This window comes from Urocitellus parryii, chromosome 15, assembly GCF_045843805.1.
Source record: "Urocitellus parryii isolate mUroPar1 chromosome 15, mUroPar1.hap1, whole genome shotgun sequence".
NCBI classification, from domain to species: domain Eukaryota; kingdom Metazoa; phylum Chordata; class Mammalia; order Rodentia; family Sciuridae; genus Urocitellus; species Urocitellus parryii.
This window is the reverse complement of record NC_135545.1, coordinates 10,479,334-10,494,370: the sequence shown is the minus strand read 5'-3', so window position 1 is coordinate 10,494,370 and position 15,037 is coordinate 10,479,334. Positions and strand designations below refer to the sequence as shown.

Below are 15,037 nucleotides of genomic sequence, written 5' to 3'. Positions count from 1 at the left end.
CCATTAACAACTAAAAACACCTTTAAAAAATGTATTGCCTAATTGCAGGACACCTAGTTAAATTTCTATTGCATTTAAGGTGTTAGCTGAAAAACTTGCTCATCATTATGCATTGACTTACTGAATCCTCCCAAGAACACAAACTAGGAACCCATATGATCTTGCTTTTACAGATGAGGAAGCCAACACCCAGCAAAGAAAGGGTTCATAGCCTAGCACATGACTCCACCATAGTTTGGGGAAGTGATGGAGATGGTACTGGAAGTATGGCTTCAGAGCCTCACTAGGGGTTCTCCCTACACTGCCTCCTGGGGGTAACTCTAAATTTAGTCATGTGAGTGAAACTGGGGAGGGAACAAAGCACTAAATCTTGCAAAGTGCACCAGCCACACACCCTCTGAGTAGGCTAATAAGGACTCCACACACTACCATCAGGGCACAAAGACACAAAATACTCAACATGTGCCTGTTATTGCATGTGAGCTATCTGACTGTCATATTTACCAAACAGTCCCAGGTGATTTTAAAAATTTGCCCATGTTTTCTGACATTATTTTTTAAAAATCTTTTAGGGTTCAGGTAACAAGAATTTTATAACCAGGGACTTGTAGAGTACTAGAATCAAATGAGAAATACATCAGAGAACTCTCAATATTTTATAATGGTCTTTCTGCCTCTGACTTGCCTTATAATGACTGGCTGTTTCTATCAGAGTCAAGAAAGTCCAGAGATTGTTGATCCACTCTGAGCTGCCATTCCCTGAGGAGAGGAAGTGAGTAGGATAAGTGAAGCCATAGGGCCATCACCTGCTTGCCCACCCACAGCCTAGCCAGCATGCTATATCCAAGAGCTCTAGGCTTCTTGTTCTCACCTAAATATGCATCTCTTGGAGTCTCTCTATCCATTGCCCAGGTCTCTCTGTCTTGTTCACATGTGATAATTTCTCAGATTTTAGGTACATTTTGGCGAAGCAAACAATAATCTGAAAATGCAATCCTAATCCCATGACCTTCAGGCCTCTGAAGGGTAAACAAGGGAAATATTCGGGACTGGACTGGCCAAATAAAACTGTTTTATGGGGCTGGGGCTGTAGCTCAGTGGCAGAGTGCTTGCCTTGCACGTGTGAGGAACTAGGTTCAGTCCTCAGCACCACATAAAAAATAAATAAAATAAAGGCATGCTGTCCATCTATAACTACAAAAAAAATTTTTTTAAACTGCTTTGTAACAGTGCAGTGGACTAAATGTCTTTGTCTTTCTAAAGCTCACACTGAAATCCTAAACCCCAGTGGGATGGCATTAGGAGGTGAGCTTGGGGGTGTAAAGGTGGAACCTTCATAAATAGAACTAAGTGCCCTCAGAAAGATCCAGAAAACTCCCTTACCCCTTTTTGTCATGTGAAAATACTATGAGGACTTGGCACTTTGCAACATGGAAGAGGACCCTCACCCAAAGCCGAACCAGGCATCCTGATCCCAGACTCCAGACTCCAGAACTGTGAGCAGTAAGTGTCTACTGTTTATAAGTCACCCAGTCTTACAGCAGTTTGTTACAGGCCCAAACTAAGTTTTATTTTAAAAAGGATTTAAAGACCATAAACATCTTCCTTCTGGGGAATAAGAACACAGCAATAAACTCAGTGTCAATTACCCACAGAACTTCCCCTCACCCACAGACACCAGGTTCCTGAAGTTCTCCAGCATCACATCTTGGTACAGCTTCCTCTGGGCGGAGTCCAACAGCCCCAGCTCCTCCTCGGTGAAGACCACAGCCACATCCTTGAGGGTCAAGGGCTCCTAAAATATGAAGAAGCATCATGAACACAAACATTCACTATACAGAGATAAATTTGGGATCACCAAGGAGACAAGAAAACAGAAACTTGTTCAATTTGGCAAGTCAAATCAAGTTTATTAATGTTTGGTGCCAATAATTTCAATTACAACCTAATAAACAACTTTTCATTTTTGATACGTTTGTTATCAACCCTGCTATTGAAAGAGCCACTGAAACTGTGATAATGAATAAGTAAAAAATGAGCAAAAGCATTTCAATAGATATCAGAGAAGAGAAAATACAGATACAGACCTGCCAATAAACATGACAAGGTGCTTATCACACTTACTATCCAGGGAACTGTGAAATACAATAGATCTCAGCCACACACCCTCTTCAATCATATCGGCCAAAGTGTTTAGTACTGAGACATCCTTGGAATTGAAAATAGGAAGAACATGAATTGTGTTGTGATTTGGATATGAGTTGCCCCCCCAAAAAACTCCTGTGCTAATATTCAGAGGTAAAATGATCAGATAATGAGATGTGATCTAATCAGTCTGTGCTAATTTGAATGGACTTCTGGGTGGTAACTGTGGGCAGGTGGAGAGTAAATCATGGGGGCCTGTCCTTGGGGATAATATCTTATTCTCCTGGCTCCCCCCTCACTTTCTCTGCTTCTTGGTCACCATCTCCAGAGCTGCCTTCCTCGCCATGCTCTTCTGCCATGAATAAAACTGAATAAATAAATAAAGATATTGTGTTCATGTATAATAAAATATTTTTTAAAGATTCTGCTATGAATGGGGTAAAAAACTCAAGAGATGAACTAAACAGCAGAATGAATGAACACCAAGCCAATGAAATGGAAAGCACGGCCCTGTGTGGTGCTCCACACCTGTAATCCCAGTGGCTCAGGAGTTTGAAGCAGGAGGATCACAAGTTCAAAGCCAGCCTCAGCAACGGTGAGTTGCTAAGCAACTCAGTGAGACCCTGTCTCTAAATAAAATAAAAAGTAGGGCTGGGATATGGCTCAGTGGTCAAATGCCCCTGAGTTCAATCACTGGGACAAAAAAAAAAAAAAAAGCGGGGGGGGGGGTGGGGGGAAGCAGGGTAGGCTCCTGGGCTCCTAGAACACAATAGAAAATTGCAAAAAAATGTTAAAGAACAGGTAAGATAGATCCAGAAGTTATGTTATCTATTTAATGGGAGTTTAAAGAGAAGTGAATAAGTAAAATAGTAATAATAGACATCTAGGCAGAAAAAGAACTTATTAACAGAAGAAAACAGAGCAAATGAAATAAGAGTGTGATCCATGAAAATGACACACAGCCAAGCATAAACACAAAAGAACTTTCTGGAAAAACTGACCAGAATAAAGCATATTTCCACATCCTAATATTTTCATCTACTTTACCTCCCTTGACAGCAGCTTAGGATCTAGGTGACAGATGAATAAAACCATAATGCACCATCAATACAATGCATGAACACAGAGTCCCTCCTACCAAGTTTTTTTAAAATCTGTTATAAAGAATGCTTCAGCAATCACTCTTTAAAACAAATTCTTAAAATGGGAAATCTGGACTAGAGAAAGGCTGAAATGACCCAGCTATTGTGCAGATGCACCTGTTTCTCCACACTCCACACAGTGAAGACTGGTCTTTCAAATCTTAGGCCACCTGCTAGGAAAAGAATCACACCTCGCTTCAATCTGGCATCACTCTAATTAATGAGAGCTGATCATATCTTCATGATTATTGATCATTTGTTTTTCTCTTTTTCTTCATTCCTAAACAAAAATGCTTAGGTGTTTATTTTTACCCATCTTTTAAAAATGAGAATATTAAAACCTTGTTGTAGATGAAATATTTTTTGCCCCAATATGTTGTCTTTTAACTGTTCATGGGGTATTTTTTGGTAGCAGATATTACATGGTGCTATGGTTTAGATATGAGGTGTCCCCCTCAAGGGGACACCTAAATTATTCCTGTTAATGCAGATATAATTTAGAGGTAAGATGATCACATTATCAGAACTGTAGCCTAATCATCCATCCTACTTTGAATGGACTGACTGTTGGCAACTGCAGACAGGTAGGGAATGGCTGGAGGAGAAGGTTGTTCTTCCTGCCACCCAATCCCTGTAGCACCCTCTTTCTGCTTCCTGAACCTGCCATGATCTGAGCAGCTTTCCTCTGCTGGCCCCTTCCCCCATGATGTGCTGGCTCACCTTGGGCCCAGAGCAATGGAGTCATCCATCTATGGATTAAGACCTCTGAAACTGTGAGGCCTAAATAAACTTTCCCTCCTCTAAGTTGTTCTTGCCAGGTATTCTGATCACAGCAAAGCAAAAGCTGTCTAAAACCCATGGAGATTATTATATCTATAAATGAATAAGAGAAACATCCCAGAGAGAAGAACCCAGGCAGAGAAGGAGGACCTGTTATTTGGAGAGTTGCCTCTCAGGCCCCACATGAAACTATTATTGTAGTTCAGAGGCAGATGCTGGAGTCATTCTAACCTGGGTTCAATTGTTCCAAGATTCACCACTCATTTCTTCATCTCTAAAACAGGAGCATACCGTCTCACATAGTTGCTTGTGGACAAATGCAATGAGAAATGAGGTGTACTCACCCAATAATTTTTTCTTTTTCCTTTAACCAAGAGAGGGAGATAGGTTTACTTTCTGATGCCTGAGGGTATTCCTGAAAGAAGAGAAAACTCAACCCACCTGGAACTTGCTCTGGTCCTTGCTGTCTTGGGAAAGGGCTGGGGCTTGAGAAGGAAGAGCTGCAGGAAGAGAGGGAAGCCACGAGCAGGCTGGTGTCTGCCTCAACCTCTCAGACTCCACAGGCACCTGGGGAGGTGCCACTTCACAGGCTGGCTTCTTCCCAACCCAGGAGACTCCCCATTCACCCAATTTTCCCTCCACACCCACTGGAATTCTCCCTTCCCCACCCCTTAATTTTTTCTCACCCTTTTCCTCATGGCAGGAGGTCAAAATCTCCATGGTCTCTTTTCCTAGGTTTTCTCGGAGCAGCAATAATTTTATTTATTCTCTCATCTTCCTAAACTGGGGAAACAGAAGACCCAGGCCTTGTTCATTCCTGGGTTTCTCCAAACTCTGACCAAGCTGGTCCGGCAGACATTTGAAGGCAGGGTACCTGACTGGTCCCCAGGCTCTGGGGACCTGTGGGCTCAAGAGGGAATTTTATACCTTGTCTGAGTCCTTTCCTCTGGGCCCCAAAGCTTAGGCTCCCCAGTAGGGCACCTCAGTAGGCTCCAGGACATCTGCTGGGGCGGGGAGCAGTGGCTCATAGTCCAAGGGGCCCAGAATGCTGCAGACGGCTGAGGATAGTTCCAAATATGTCACTGGGAAGGTCTAGCAACTGTGAGGCCTAGGGCCCCATCATAAGGCTGGGAGATCCTGCGAACATATGGAACCCATGTCCTTTGAAGAAAAACTGGGAATGTAAAAGCTTTATTAATGCAATATTGTGGGGCTTATAAAAAATAAAATACACCCTGATCCTCAAAAGGATCCTAAAATTCAGGAAACAGATTAGTCACTGCCTTCTAAACTGGAGTCTTAAACCTTTTTGGTACCATGATCCCTTTGGCAGTCTGGTGATACTCATGTACTTCTCAGAAAAAAATGTTTTAAATGCATAAAATGAAATACATAGAATTCTTTAAAAAGCTAATATTGAAATACAACCTTCAAAAGTATTAAAGCACCAAGTATTGCTTCATCAGCACATTAAATATGAAGAACAAATTAATTTCAAAAGTAATGAGTCTGAACAATAGTTTAAAATATTTGAAACTAGAGAATGATATGAATATTATCTTTATGATTTAGATGGTTAACAAAATCACAGGTATTGCTAATACTATGTAGTTTATTGCCTGCAATCATAATTAAAGAAAAAATAATCTTCAGTTAGACCATGTATCTTCTTTTCCTGCTCAAATTCATGAACACATTGAGTTATATACCCATGGACTTCAGTTCAACAACTCCTTTTCCAAGTGAAATATCTCCTGACACCACCAGAATCAACTGTCACTCTGGGATCTAGTAACACCTTGTTTAAATTGATGGTTATCACTTTCCACTTAGCCACTCCTTTTAAGTATTTTATTATCCAGGGGATTGGATTGTCTTGCTTTATTTGCCTTCTCTCCCTTGCATGGGTCTGTCATGTTGAATTCACTTAAGCAATTCCATCCACAGGATATGACATGGAGGTCAACAGAACTTTTAGAACCAGCTTGGGGCTGGCCAGTTTGCAATGCAGACACTGAGCATGAGGGCCCTCCCTTACCTCTTTGCCTGACCTGTTTTCTCTCAAAATTCAAACCTCAAGGACAAGTTCAGATGAACAGATCCACATATTTGGGCTGTCCACTCTAAGAGACTCCCTGAATTTGACCACTTCAGGAGCTCAAACCTCACCTTTACTCTAACCATCTGTATCAGGCCTTCGCTCAGCCTACTTTAAGGAGCACCTTTCTGATTGATCATGCTCTGACATATTTCCAGGAATTGTTCAGAAGCAAGTATGGAATACTGAGCAACGGCTACCTTCCTTCCTCCACAGAGGACAAAGGGAAGAGCATAGTCCAGATCTACAACAGGACCTCCATGCCAATGTCACTGAAACTCACATACTCAGGAACCTGTAGGACTGCGCTTTATAAACTTCACATGCTTAAAAATCACCATGATTACAAATAACAGATTGCAGGAATTCAACTGCAAAGATTCTGATTTGGTGGCCCTGCACGGAGCCCCAAAATCTGAATTTCTAACAAGTTTCCAGGGTGATGTTGACACAGCTGGCCCAGAGACCATATTTTCAAGTAGCAATTGCTAAGTTGAGCCAGCTTCCTATGACTGATTAATTTTCATGGTTCCCTGAAGCTCCCAAAAATCTCCTTGTGATTTTTCTTCATATCTGTGATCTCTACTAGTCAGGACTGCCTCAAGATTGAGTTGAAATTTTCTCCATCTGTGTGCATTCACTCTTGAGGTAATCACATCTCGCCTCATGGCTTCAAATATCATCTACAGGTAGGTGTCTCAATGCCCACCTGTGTATCTAAATGGCACCTCAAACTTAACATGTCTAAAACCAATCTCCAGAGTTGCTTCTAGAGGTACTTCTCCCTTTCAAATGAGCAGGCCAATAATCTGGAGTGATCCTTGATGTCTCTGTCTCACACTTCACATTCAATTAATCACCAAATACCTTCAAATCAGAACCAGAATCTGACATTCTTTTATGACCATCTACAAAATCACCACCCTCCCTTGCCTGAATGACCCCGCTGGCCTGCTACTTGGTCTATCTGCTTCTGCTGCTGGCCCCTCACAGTCCACTGCCTACACAGTAGTCAGTCATTTTTGAAGTCATGTTACTTCTCCAGCCAAAGCCTTTACTTCTCTCAAAAATCTTTCACCAAAGACCTTACAATGGCCAAAAAACCCTACACTGTCTGGCCTCCCAAAAATCGAGTTCCTGTTTATTCTTCTTCTTTCTCACTCCACTAAGGCCCCTGTGGCCTCTGACTGTTTATATATATATAAATTTTCTTTAGTTGGGTTGAACACAATATCTTTATTTATTTAATTTTATGTGGTGTTGAGGATCAAACCCAGTGCCTCACACATACTAGATGAGTGCTCTACTGCTGGGTAACAATTACAGCCCTTGACTGTTCTTTTTTTTGGGGGGTAGGAGGGTGCCAGGGATTGAACTCAGGGGCACTCAGTCACTGAGCCACATTCCCAGCCCTATTTTGTATTTTATTTAGAGACAAGGTCTCACTGAACTGCTAAGCACCTCGCCACTGTTGAAGCTGGCTTTGAACTTGCAATCCTCCTGTCTCAGCCTCCTAAGCTGCTGGAATTACAGGCATGTGCCACCATGCCCAGTCTGACTGTTCTTTTAATAGACCAGTTGTGCACCCACTTCTGTGCCTTCACTACTGTTCCCTCACCTACAACTCTTTGCCCAGATGTCCATAGGCCTTCACCTCTTGTGGATCCCTGTCCAAGGACCACCTGCTTAAGTGAAATTCATTCCTGATTTTCTCACTTAACATTGCAGGTCCCTCTGCCAGCACTCCCAAAACCCAGTCTCTGTTTCCTTTTTCTCCACGAAACTCATCTAATGTGCCAACTATTTTTTGGCTCACTATCTTTCTGTACTCACTAGAATGTGAGTTCTATGAAAGCTGAGATTTAGTCTGCTCCTGGAAAATATCAGGTATTCAATATATCTAAATGGGAGAATGGAAATAACCTGAACTCAGTCTGCTGATACCTGGATCCTTTTGATAGCACTTTTAGAATAAAATAGATTTTATTCCCCAGTTTGTTTATTTAGTAAAGCACATGCTAAGTACTATGCTGAATGTGTTTGCAATACAATGGGGAATAGGAAAAGGACTCTGTGCTTATATAGCAAACATTCTAGTTGGGAAGACACACATGTGTGCTGACACTCAATGTATCAGATGCTTTGGATATCAAGAAAGATATAGTCCTTGATCGTGTGAAACTCAAAACATGGCCAAAAAGAGGAAATAAACTGGGGTGAGCTGGGTGCACACCTGTAATCTCAGCAACTCAGGAGGCTGAGGCAGAAGGATCCCAAGTTCGAGGCAAGCCTCAGCAACTTAGCAAGACCCTAAAAAAACTCAGCATTTAGTGAGAACTTGTCTTAAAAAATATATATATAAACAAAAAGGCCTGGGGATGTGGCTCAGTTGTTAAGTGTCCCTGGGTTCAATACCTGGTACCAAAGAAAAGAAAAAGAAATAACTGGTAACAGAGGCAGTGGGGTAGAGAGGTAACTGGAGCAAGAGTCATTGCAAAGGTAGAAATAACAAGACTAGATGAATAACTACATGAGATGAATAGGAGAAATCAAATATGAGTCTGGAGTTGAAGTTTGAGAGAAACAGGTAAATTATGAAGTTATTAATCAATATAGTGAAAGAAGAAATAGGATTTTGAAAGCTAAAGTTCTTGTCTCTCAATACTGGAGCTGTTAAAAGCCTGGATTCAAATTCTGGCTCAGTCACTTTATAGTTAGTTTATTTCAACACTGGAAGAGTGACATAAACCTCTAATAGTTTGTTCTTCTGTTAAATGAAGTAATGATTCTTGTTGCAGAGTTGAAAGAATTCTCTCTCACACACATGGAAACACACACACACACAAATGTGAACAGGGCACACAGTCTAGTACTTGGCACATAGAAAAATCCTCAATAAATGATTATCCTGTTATTCATCCAACCCAGCACTAACCTAAGAATATAAGCATTCACTCATTTAACAAACATACATTCAGTGCTTTGCTAAATCTTGGACACCACAGGAAACACTGGGGATACTGCAGTAAATAAGATGAATAGGGTAATTAAATAAGATGTATAGGGTAATAGCACTCATGGTGCTTGTATTCTGTTAATGAGAGTCTCGAGCCATCCATGGACTGTGTGTGTGAGCTATGTACATTAGAGCTATATGAGGGGACAGGTCTGGCATTGCACGCTGATGGAGCTGTGCAATACAATTGCGCCTTTCCTCTCCCTCTGCCTGTGATCCCACACAGCACCTGAGATGGGTGTGACTTGCCAAGATGTCAATCAATCTGCTGACCACAAGACATCACAAAGCAAGACTCCACCTCTGAAACATTACCCTCTGCCTTATTGGGTGAAGAACACTCCATCTAAGCTCTTTTGTGTGTGTCCCTCCTATAAAAATAAAGATTCCAGGTGCACGCTCTCTTTCTAGCGCTGTCCAGCATGAAAGCTGACGCCTTAAGGTTGCAGAGCCATCCTGCCCTTAATCTGAGAAACTCATGTCCATGTGTTGCGTGGTTTCTTGATGTTTTCTTAGCTTAATGTTGCAACCAACTCTTCTGAATCCAGCTCATCTCATCAGTGCAGGCAGCTGGTGAGAAATGAGTCTGCAGGTAAGGACACCTTTGATCAAAAAAGGAGTAATAAAGAAAATAAAACGAACATGATTGACTCCTGTTTACTGATCAGAATGTATATTCTGTCAGATGGAACACAGGTGGCAGGATGAGAAAGGGAACATTAAATCAGGTGTCAAAGGTAGACTCTAAGACTGCATGAAAATAAATCAGCTGTGCAAAGATATGAGATGAGATGCGTACAGAAGGAAGTGCAAATGCAAACCCCCTGATTTCTGTTCAGGTCATACTAAGTTTCTTATCGTTTTATAAGCCTCGGCACTCTCATCTGTCACATGAGCCTAAGGATGCTTAACTTACAAAGCTGCTCAGCAAATTAAATAGATATGTATGTATTCATTCAAATATTTACTAATGGTCTACTATATGCTATAGGCTGTTCTAGAAACAAGGGGTACAGCAGTGACAGCCTTAGCATAATACCTGGCACATAATAAGCCCTCAGCTAATGCATACCACTGCGGTCACTGTCATCACTTCTTCCCTAACACAACCCTGAAAGTAACCATGAGTGACTTACTGATCAAATGAAGCACCAGAAGGAGCCATGGAGAGAATACACTAAATACAGATTCTAGAAATTTCTCCACCCCTAGAAGAAACCCACTTCTGGGGGGAAAGCAGCCAAGGGGCTTAGAAGGGCTTTTGCAAAAACCATGGGATGAAGAATGAGGTCAGGAAAGCTGGTTACCCTTTGGCAAGAGCTGGCATTGCCACAAAACAACAAGAAACTACAGTTCTACTCACTTGGAGCTCTAATATCAAGAGTCCAATGGTTATTTCTTCCTCCTCAATGCAGTTCTCTGGGAACAGTCCCAAGAAGACACGCTGTGGAACAAAAATGAACCGTAAGATGACTTAATCACAATTCCCAGCACAGGGGGAAACCTCAGGTGCTAGATGGATGTAATCTACCCCTTCCTATAATCTGTCCCTACTACTTCTTTCAAGGGCCCTACAAGACCCAGAGAGAAAGGTCCATGACACTGCACTGCCTACAGGACTGCACTCACTGTGACTTTCGGGAGAGAATGAGAATCAAGTCTCAAGATCTGAATTCTGAGCTGGGCTCTCCCGTGCTGTGTGACGATTGATAGCGGAATCCAACCTGGGCGCTGCACTGAACTACAAACACCAGAGCCAGCAACCAGACGGGCCAAGCATCGCCTACAACATGCACAAGGCATAATGACTTTGAAAAGAATAGGAGAAATCAACTTGTGCCCCACTGAAAGAACGGAAGGCAGCATCAACACCCCACTGTTGTGCTCAGAGTCTCCTAATTGAGAGACGCCGGTCTCAAAGCCGAGGTGCAGAGCGACCTCAAAGTGCCCTTTCCAAGTGTGGGGTCCGAGTGCCGCCTCCTCCAACGCTTGTTCCTCAGCCCCCGCTCTTCGAAACCGCCTGGCTCCGACCTTCCCGCATAGGCCGCCTCTTCCCCCAACTGCTAGAGACCAGACCGTCCCTGAGAGACAAACACCACCGCCACCCCTCCATAACACAGGGAGACAGACGCACGTCTCCACCTAGACTCGCCAGAACTTAAGAAACCGCCCTGCTGTGCTGGCCGGAAACGGAAGTGCGCGCCTCTGAAGGGCCCGGACTACATTTCCCACAACCCTCTGCGGTGCGCGGATCCTCAGGGTCCAACAGAAAAATGCTATAAAGAGGGTGGAGTGACAAATTACACGCTGGAAGAAAAAAATTACAAACCACACATCCCACCATGAACACCACAGGGGCACATTCTTTATGAATTCACAACCTAAATAAATTGGTTTCCAAGCAATTAATGTTTCCAAAAAATCATATGTTAAATAAAGGGCTAGTGTCTGGAATATACAAATAACTCAATGGTACAAAACTAAACAATCCAATCAGAAATTAGAAAATGGGCAAAAACACATGAGCAGGCATTTCTCCAAAGAGTACCTGCAGATGACTAATAACTACATTCAACTTCGTTAACATTAAGAAAAAGCAAGTTAATGTAAATTAATTCCACTCTCAAACACTTAAAACCAACTGCTGCTATGGTTCTCATGCTGTAGTTCTAGGATCAGGAGAGTCATTGTGAATTTCCTTGAGCCCCAGGGATGCAAAAAAATCTCTGTAAAAGGAGGTTCCCTTCCTCTATTTGGATGCGTGGCAAGGTTTAAGAACCCTCCATGAAAATGAAAAGGTTTGTTGGGAGAAGGGGATCTCAACTTAGCCCTGGCAGGGATTGGGGGTGGGGGGCAGGGGTTGAACCCAGAAGCGCTTAACCACTGAGTCACATCCCCAGCCCATTTTGTTTTAAGACAGGATCTTGCTGAGTTGCTCGGGGCCTCACTAAGTTGCTGAGGCTGACTTTGAACTTGAGATCCTCTGCCTCAGCCTCTCCAGCTACTGGGATTATAAGCATGTACCAAATTCAGTGGCCCTGGCAGGTTCTTGACTTATGCCACAGAAAGGCATTTCAGAGTGTGTCAAAAGAGGCATGAACAAAGATTCACTTAGGAAAGCAAGATTTGTTCCAGAAAGCAAGAAATAGAGCAGGATACACACCCAAAGTGAGAAGGATTGAGGGCACTCCACACTTTGGTGATCGTGGGTTCTTCTTTTTAAAGGGAATTTTGTAAATAGTGAGCCTTAGAAGTATGTGGGGGCGAGTGATGTCAGCTGGGGAGCTCAATTCTCATGGTGTACAGGACTGGTCACAATGGTCTGATTCTTTCAGGATCAAGAGCTGATGTCATTCAGTTGATAATGTTTGATATATACCCATATCTTATGGCTCTGCATAAGTCTCACAATAATTTCCCTCTGCTTTATTTAATCTTAAGAAAGCTGGCAATGTATGTAGGTATCAACTACCTAGACTCATGATACTCTAAGATTCAGGGCTTTTTAAGAATTTTGATCTGGAGGAAACCGGCTTGGGGAATAAAGGTGGGAGTGCTCATGGAGCTTCTAGGATTTAAGATCACTTTCTTTTATCTTGCCTGTTAGTCTCCTTTCTATCCATCCTCATACCCTCTATCCTACCTCACACTGAACTAAATTATCTGTTATTTTAATGCCGACTCCTTGTTATTCCCCAGAGTCATGTGATGCTTAAAAATCAGTGTATGTCCTGAGAAATGCATTGTTAGGTGATTCTGCCCTTTTGCCAACATCAGAGTGTAGTTACACGATGTCACTAGGAGGTATCTCAAGGGACCACCATTGTATATGTGGCCTGTCATTGACTGAAGTGTCATTATATGGCATATGACTCTTTGTGTTCTAAATATTTGAGAACCTCATGAGCAAGGATTTGGACCAGGGGTGAAGAGGAGCAGGAAGCAGGAATAATTATATTTGACATTTTAAAAACATTGAGTCCCTAATCTTCCCTTGGCCATCTACTACTTTACATCTGTTATCTATATTTCTTCCCCTTAAGGTTTGTCTCCTGAATGAGGAATTTATGTTTGTCTTCCCCCTACCTACCCCCCTGTGCTGGGATGAGCTATATTCATTAAAAAATTTTTTTCAGGGATGGGGATGTGGCTCAAGCGGTAGTGCACTCGCCTGGCATGCGTGCGGCCCGGGTTTGATCCTCGGCACCACATACAAACAGAGATGTTGTGTCCACCGAAAACTAAAAAAATAAATATTAAAAAAATTCTTTTTTTTTTTTTAAAGAGAAAGTGAGGGACAGAGAGAGAGAGAGAATTTTTAACATTTATTTATTTTTCCTAGTTCTCGGCGGACACAACATCTTCGTTTTTTGTATGTGGTGCTGAGGATCGAACCCGGGCCGCACGCACACTAGGCGAGCGCGCTACCGCTTGAGCCACATCCCCAGCCCCTAAAAAAATTCTTTAAAAAAAAATTTTTTTTTCATCCTTGTTTTCTTCCTACGTTTTAACAAAGAGCAAAGGATGACCCTGTTAACATTTTACCCATCTCTTCAATGATAACCATGACCACATATTCCAAGGGGGTTGAGTCCGTTTATTAATCACATCTATATCCTCATGCAGCCCACACACCTACCCACTAAAGACAAGTAATGAAGAGGTCAACTTGAGTACCAGATAATAAGGGGCGATAATCTATACCTTTAGGTGCTCCTTTCAATGTGTGAAAACACCCACAGTTTGCAATCAGCCTGGAGAAGGTTCCATTTCCTACAGAGACTATATAACAATAACTGCTAACAACTTTCATGCAGGACACTTTGGGTTGATCAATATTAAACGTCTTTTGTGAGAACTATCAGAATCCCAGTTTGCACTTTATCACTCTTGATCCTGCAGACCTAGCCTGACCTATGTGTCCGTAACTAAGGCTTTCTCAAAGATCAGCGTTCCTGCCTGGGTGGCTCTGCTTGAGTCAGAGGCCCCTGTGGCCTATAAAACATGACACAGATGTCTCTGAGAGTGTTACTTATTGGCCATAAATGTTAAGTCCATTTTAATTTTTCGGCCTTAAGGTAAGCTGTTCACCAAAGAGCCCTGGCTCCAGATCACCTGCTGCACAATAGATAGGTCCACAGGTTAAGACGTGACCGGAGAGGCTGCTCAGCCTGTAAGGGTTGCTGTTTACAGTTTAACTTGAGCTGTAACCTAGTCACCATATTTTACTTTAAAAAGTTTTTAAATTCAATGTTTTCTAAACAATTTGAGTGTCTCATACATAATCACAAAAAGCCACAATTTAGTTTCATTTAAAGTCAAAAACATTAGTCTTCCTTTTAAATAAAAAACAAAACGTACAACTGGATTTTATCCAGTGCAGAGAACAATACCCCAGTGTCATGCTGTCTTCCCACCCCGTCATCCTATCTTCCTTAGTGGGACACAGGTTGAGGCTGCACCACATGGGGGAAGCTGTGGTGACTTGAGTGCTCTACTTCTTGGGAACACATCTTGGAACTGATGTGTTACATACAAATCTAGATGGTCAATACAATCAGCAAACTGAACTTGCATCTAATTAAAGCATGAGATTATTTTAAAAGATTGCAACTCCCTCTACCCTTGAGCAACATAATAATACATATACCGAGTATCAATAATGGAATGTTCATACAACTATTAGAGAATGATAACACTAGATAAATGAATTTGAAATTTCATCATGAAAAAACTTCTGGCCTTTTTGTAGACATTGTTCTATTTAATCTTTTCCTCAACTATTAAAATTTCAACAGATCCACTTATGATCACCTGTACATATTATTGTCACTTTTAAATAAACTAGTAATTCAG

General features: G+C 42.0%; 1 protein-coding gene across 1 annotated transcript in view; it reads right to left on the bottom strand.

Annotated features, from left to right (window-relative positions):
• Positions 1 to 1,654: 1,654 nt before the first annotated feature.
• Positions 1,655 to 15,037, bottom strand: part of Znf180 (zinc finger protein 180) — a 35,587-nt gene continuing 22,204 nt past the window's right edge. The window contains exons 5-6 of the mRNA XM_077792999.1: positions 10,545 to 10,625; positions 1,655 to 1,795 (exon numbers count right to left, since the gene is read on the bottom strand). Of these exons, the coding sequence (XP_077649125.1) occupies positions 10,588 to 10,625 (38 nt within the window). The 3' untranslated portion in view covers positions 1,655 to 1,795; positions 10,545 to 10,587. The remainder of the gene's footprint in view (positions 1,796 to 10,544; positions 10,626 to 15,037) is intronic.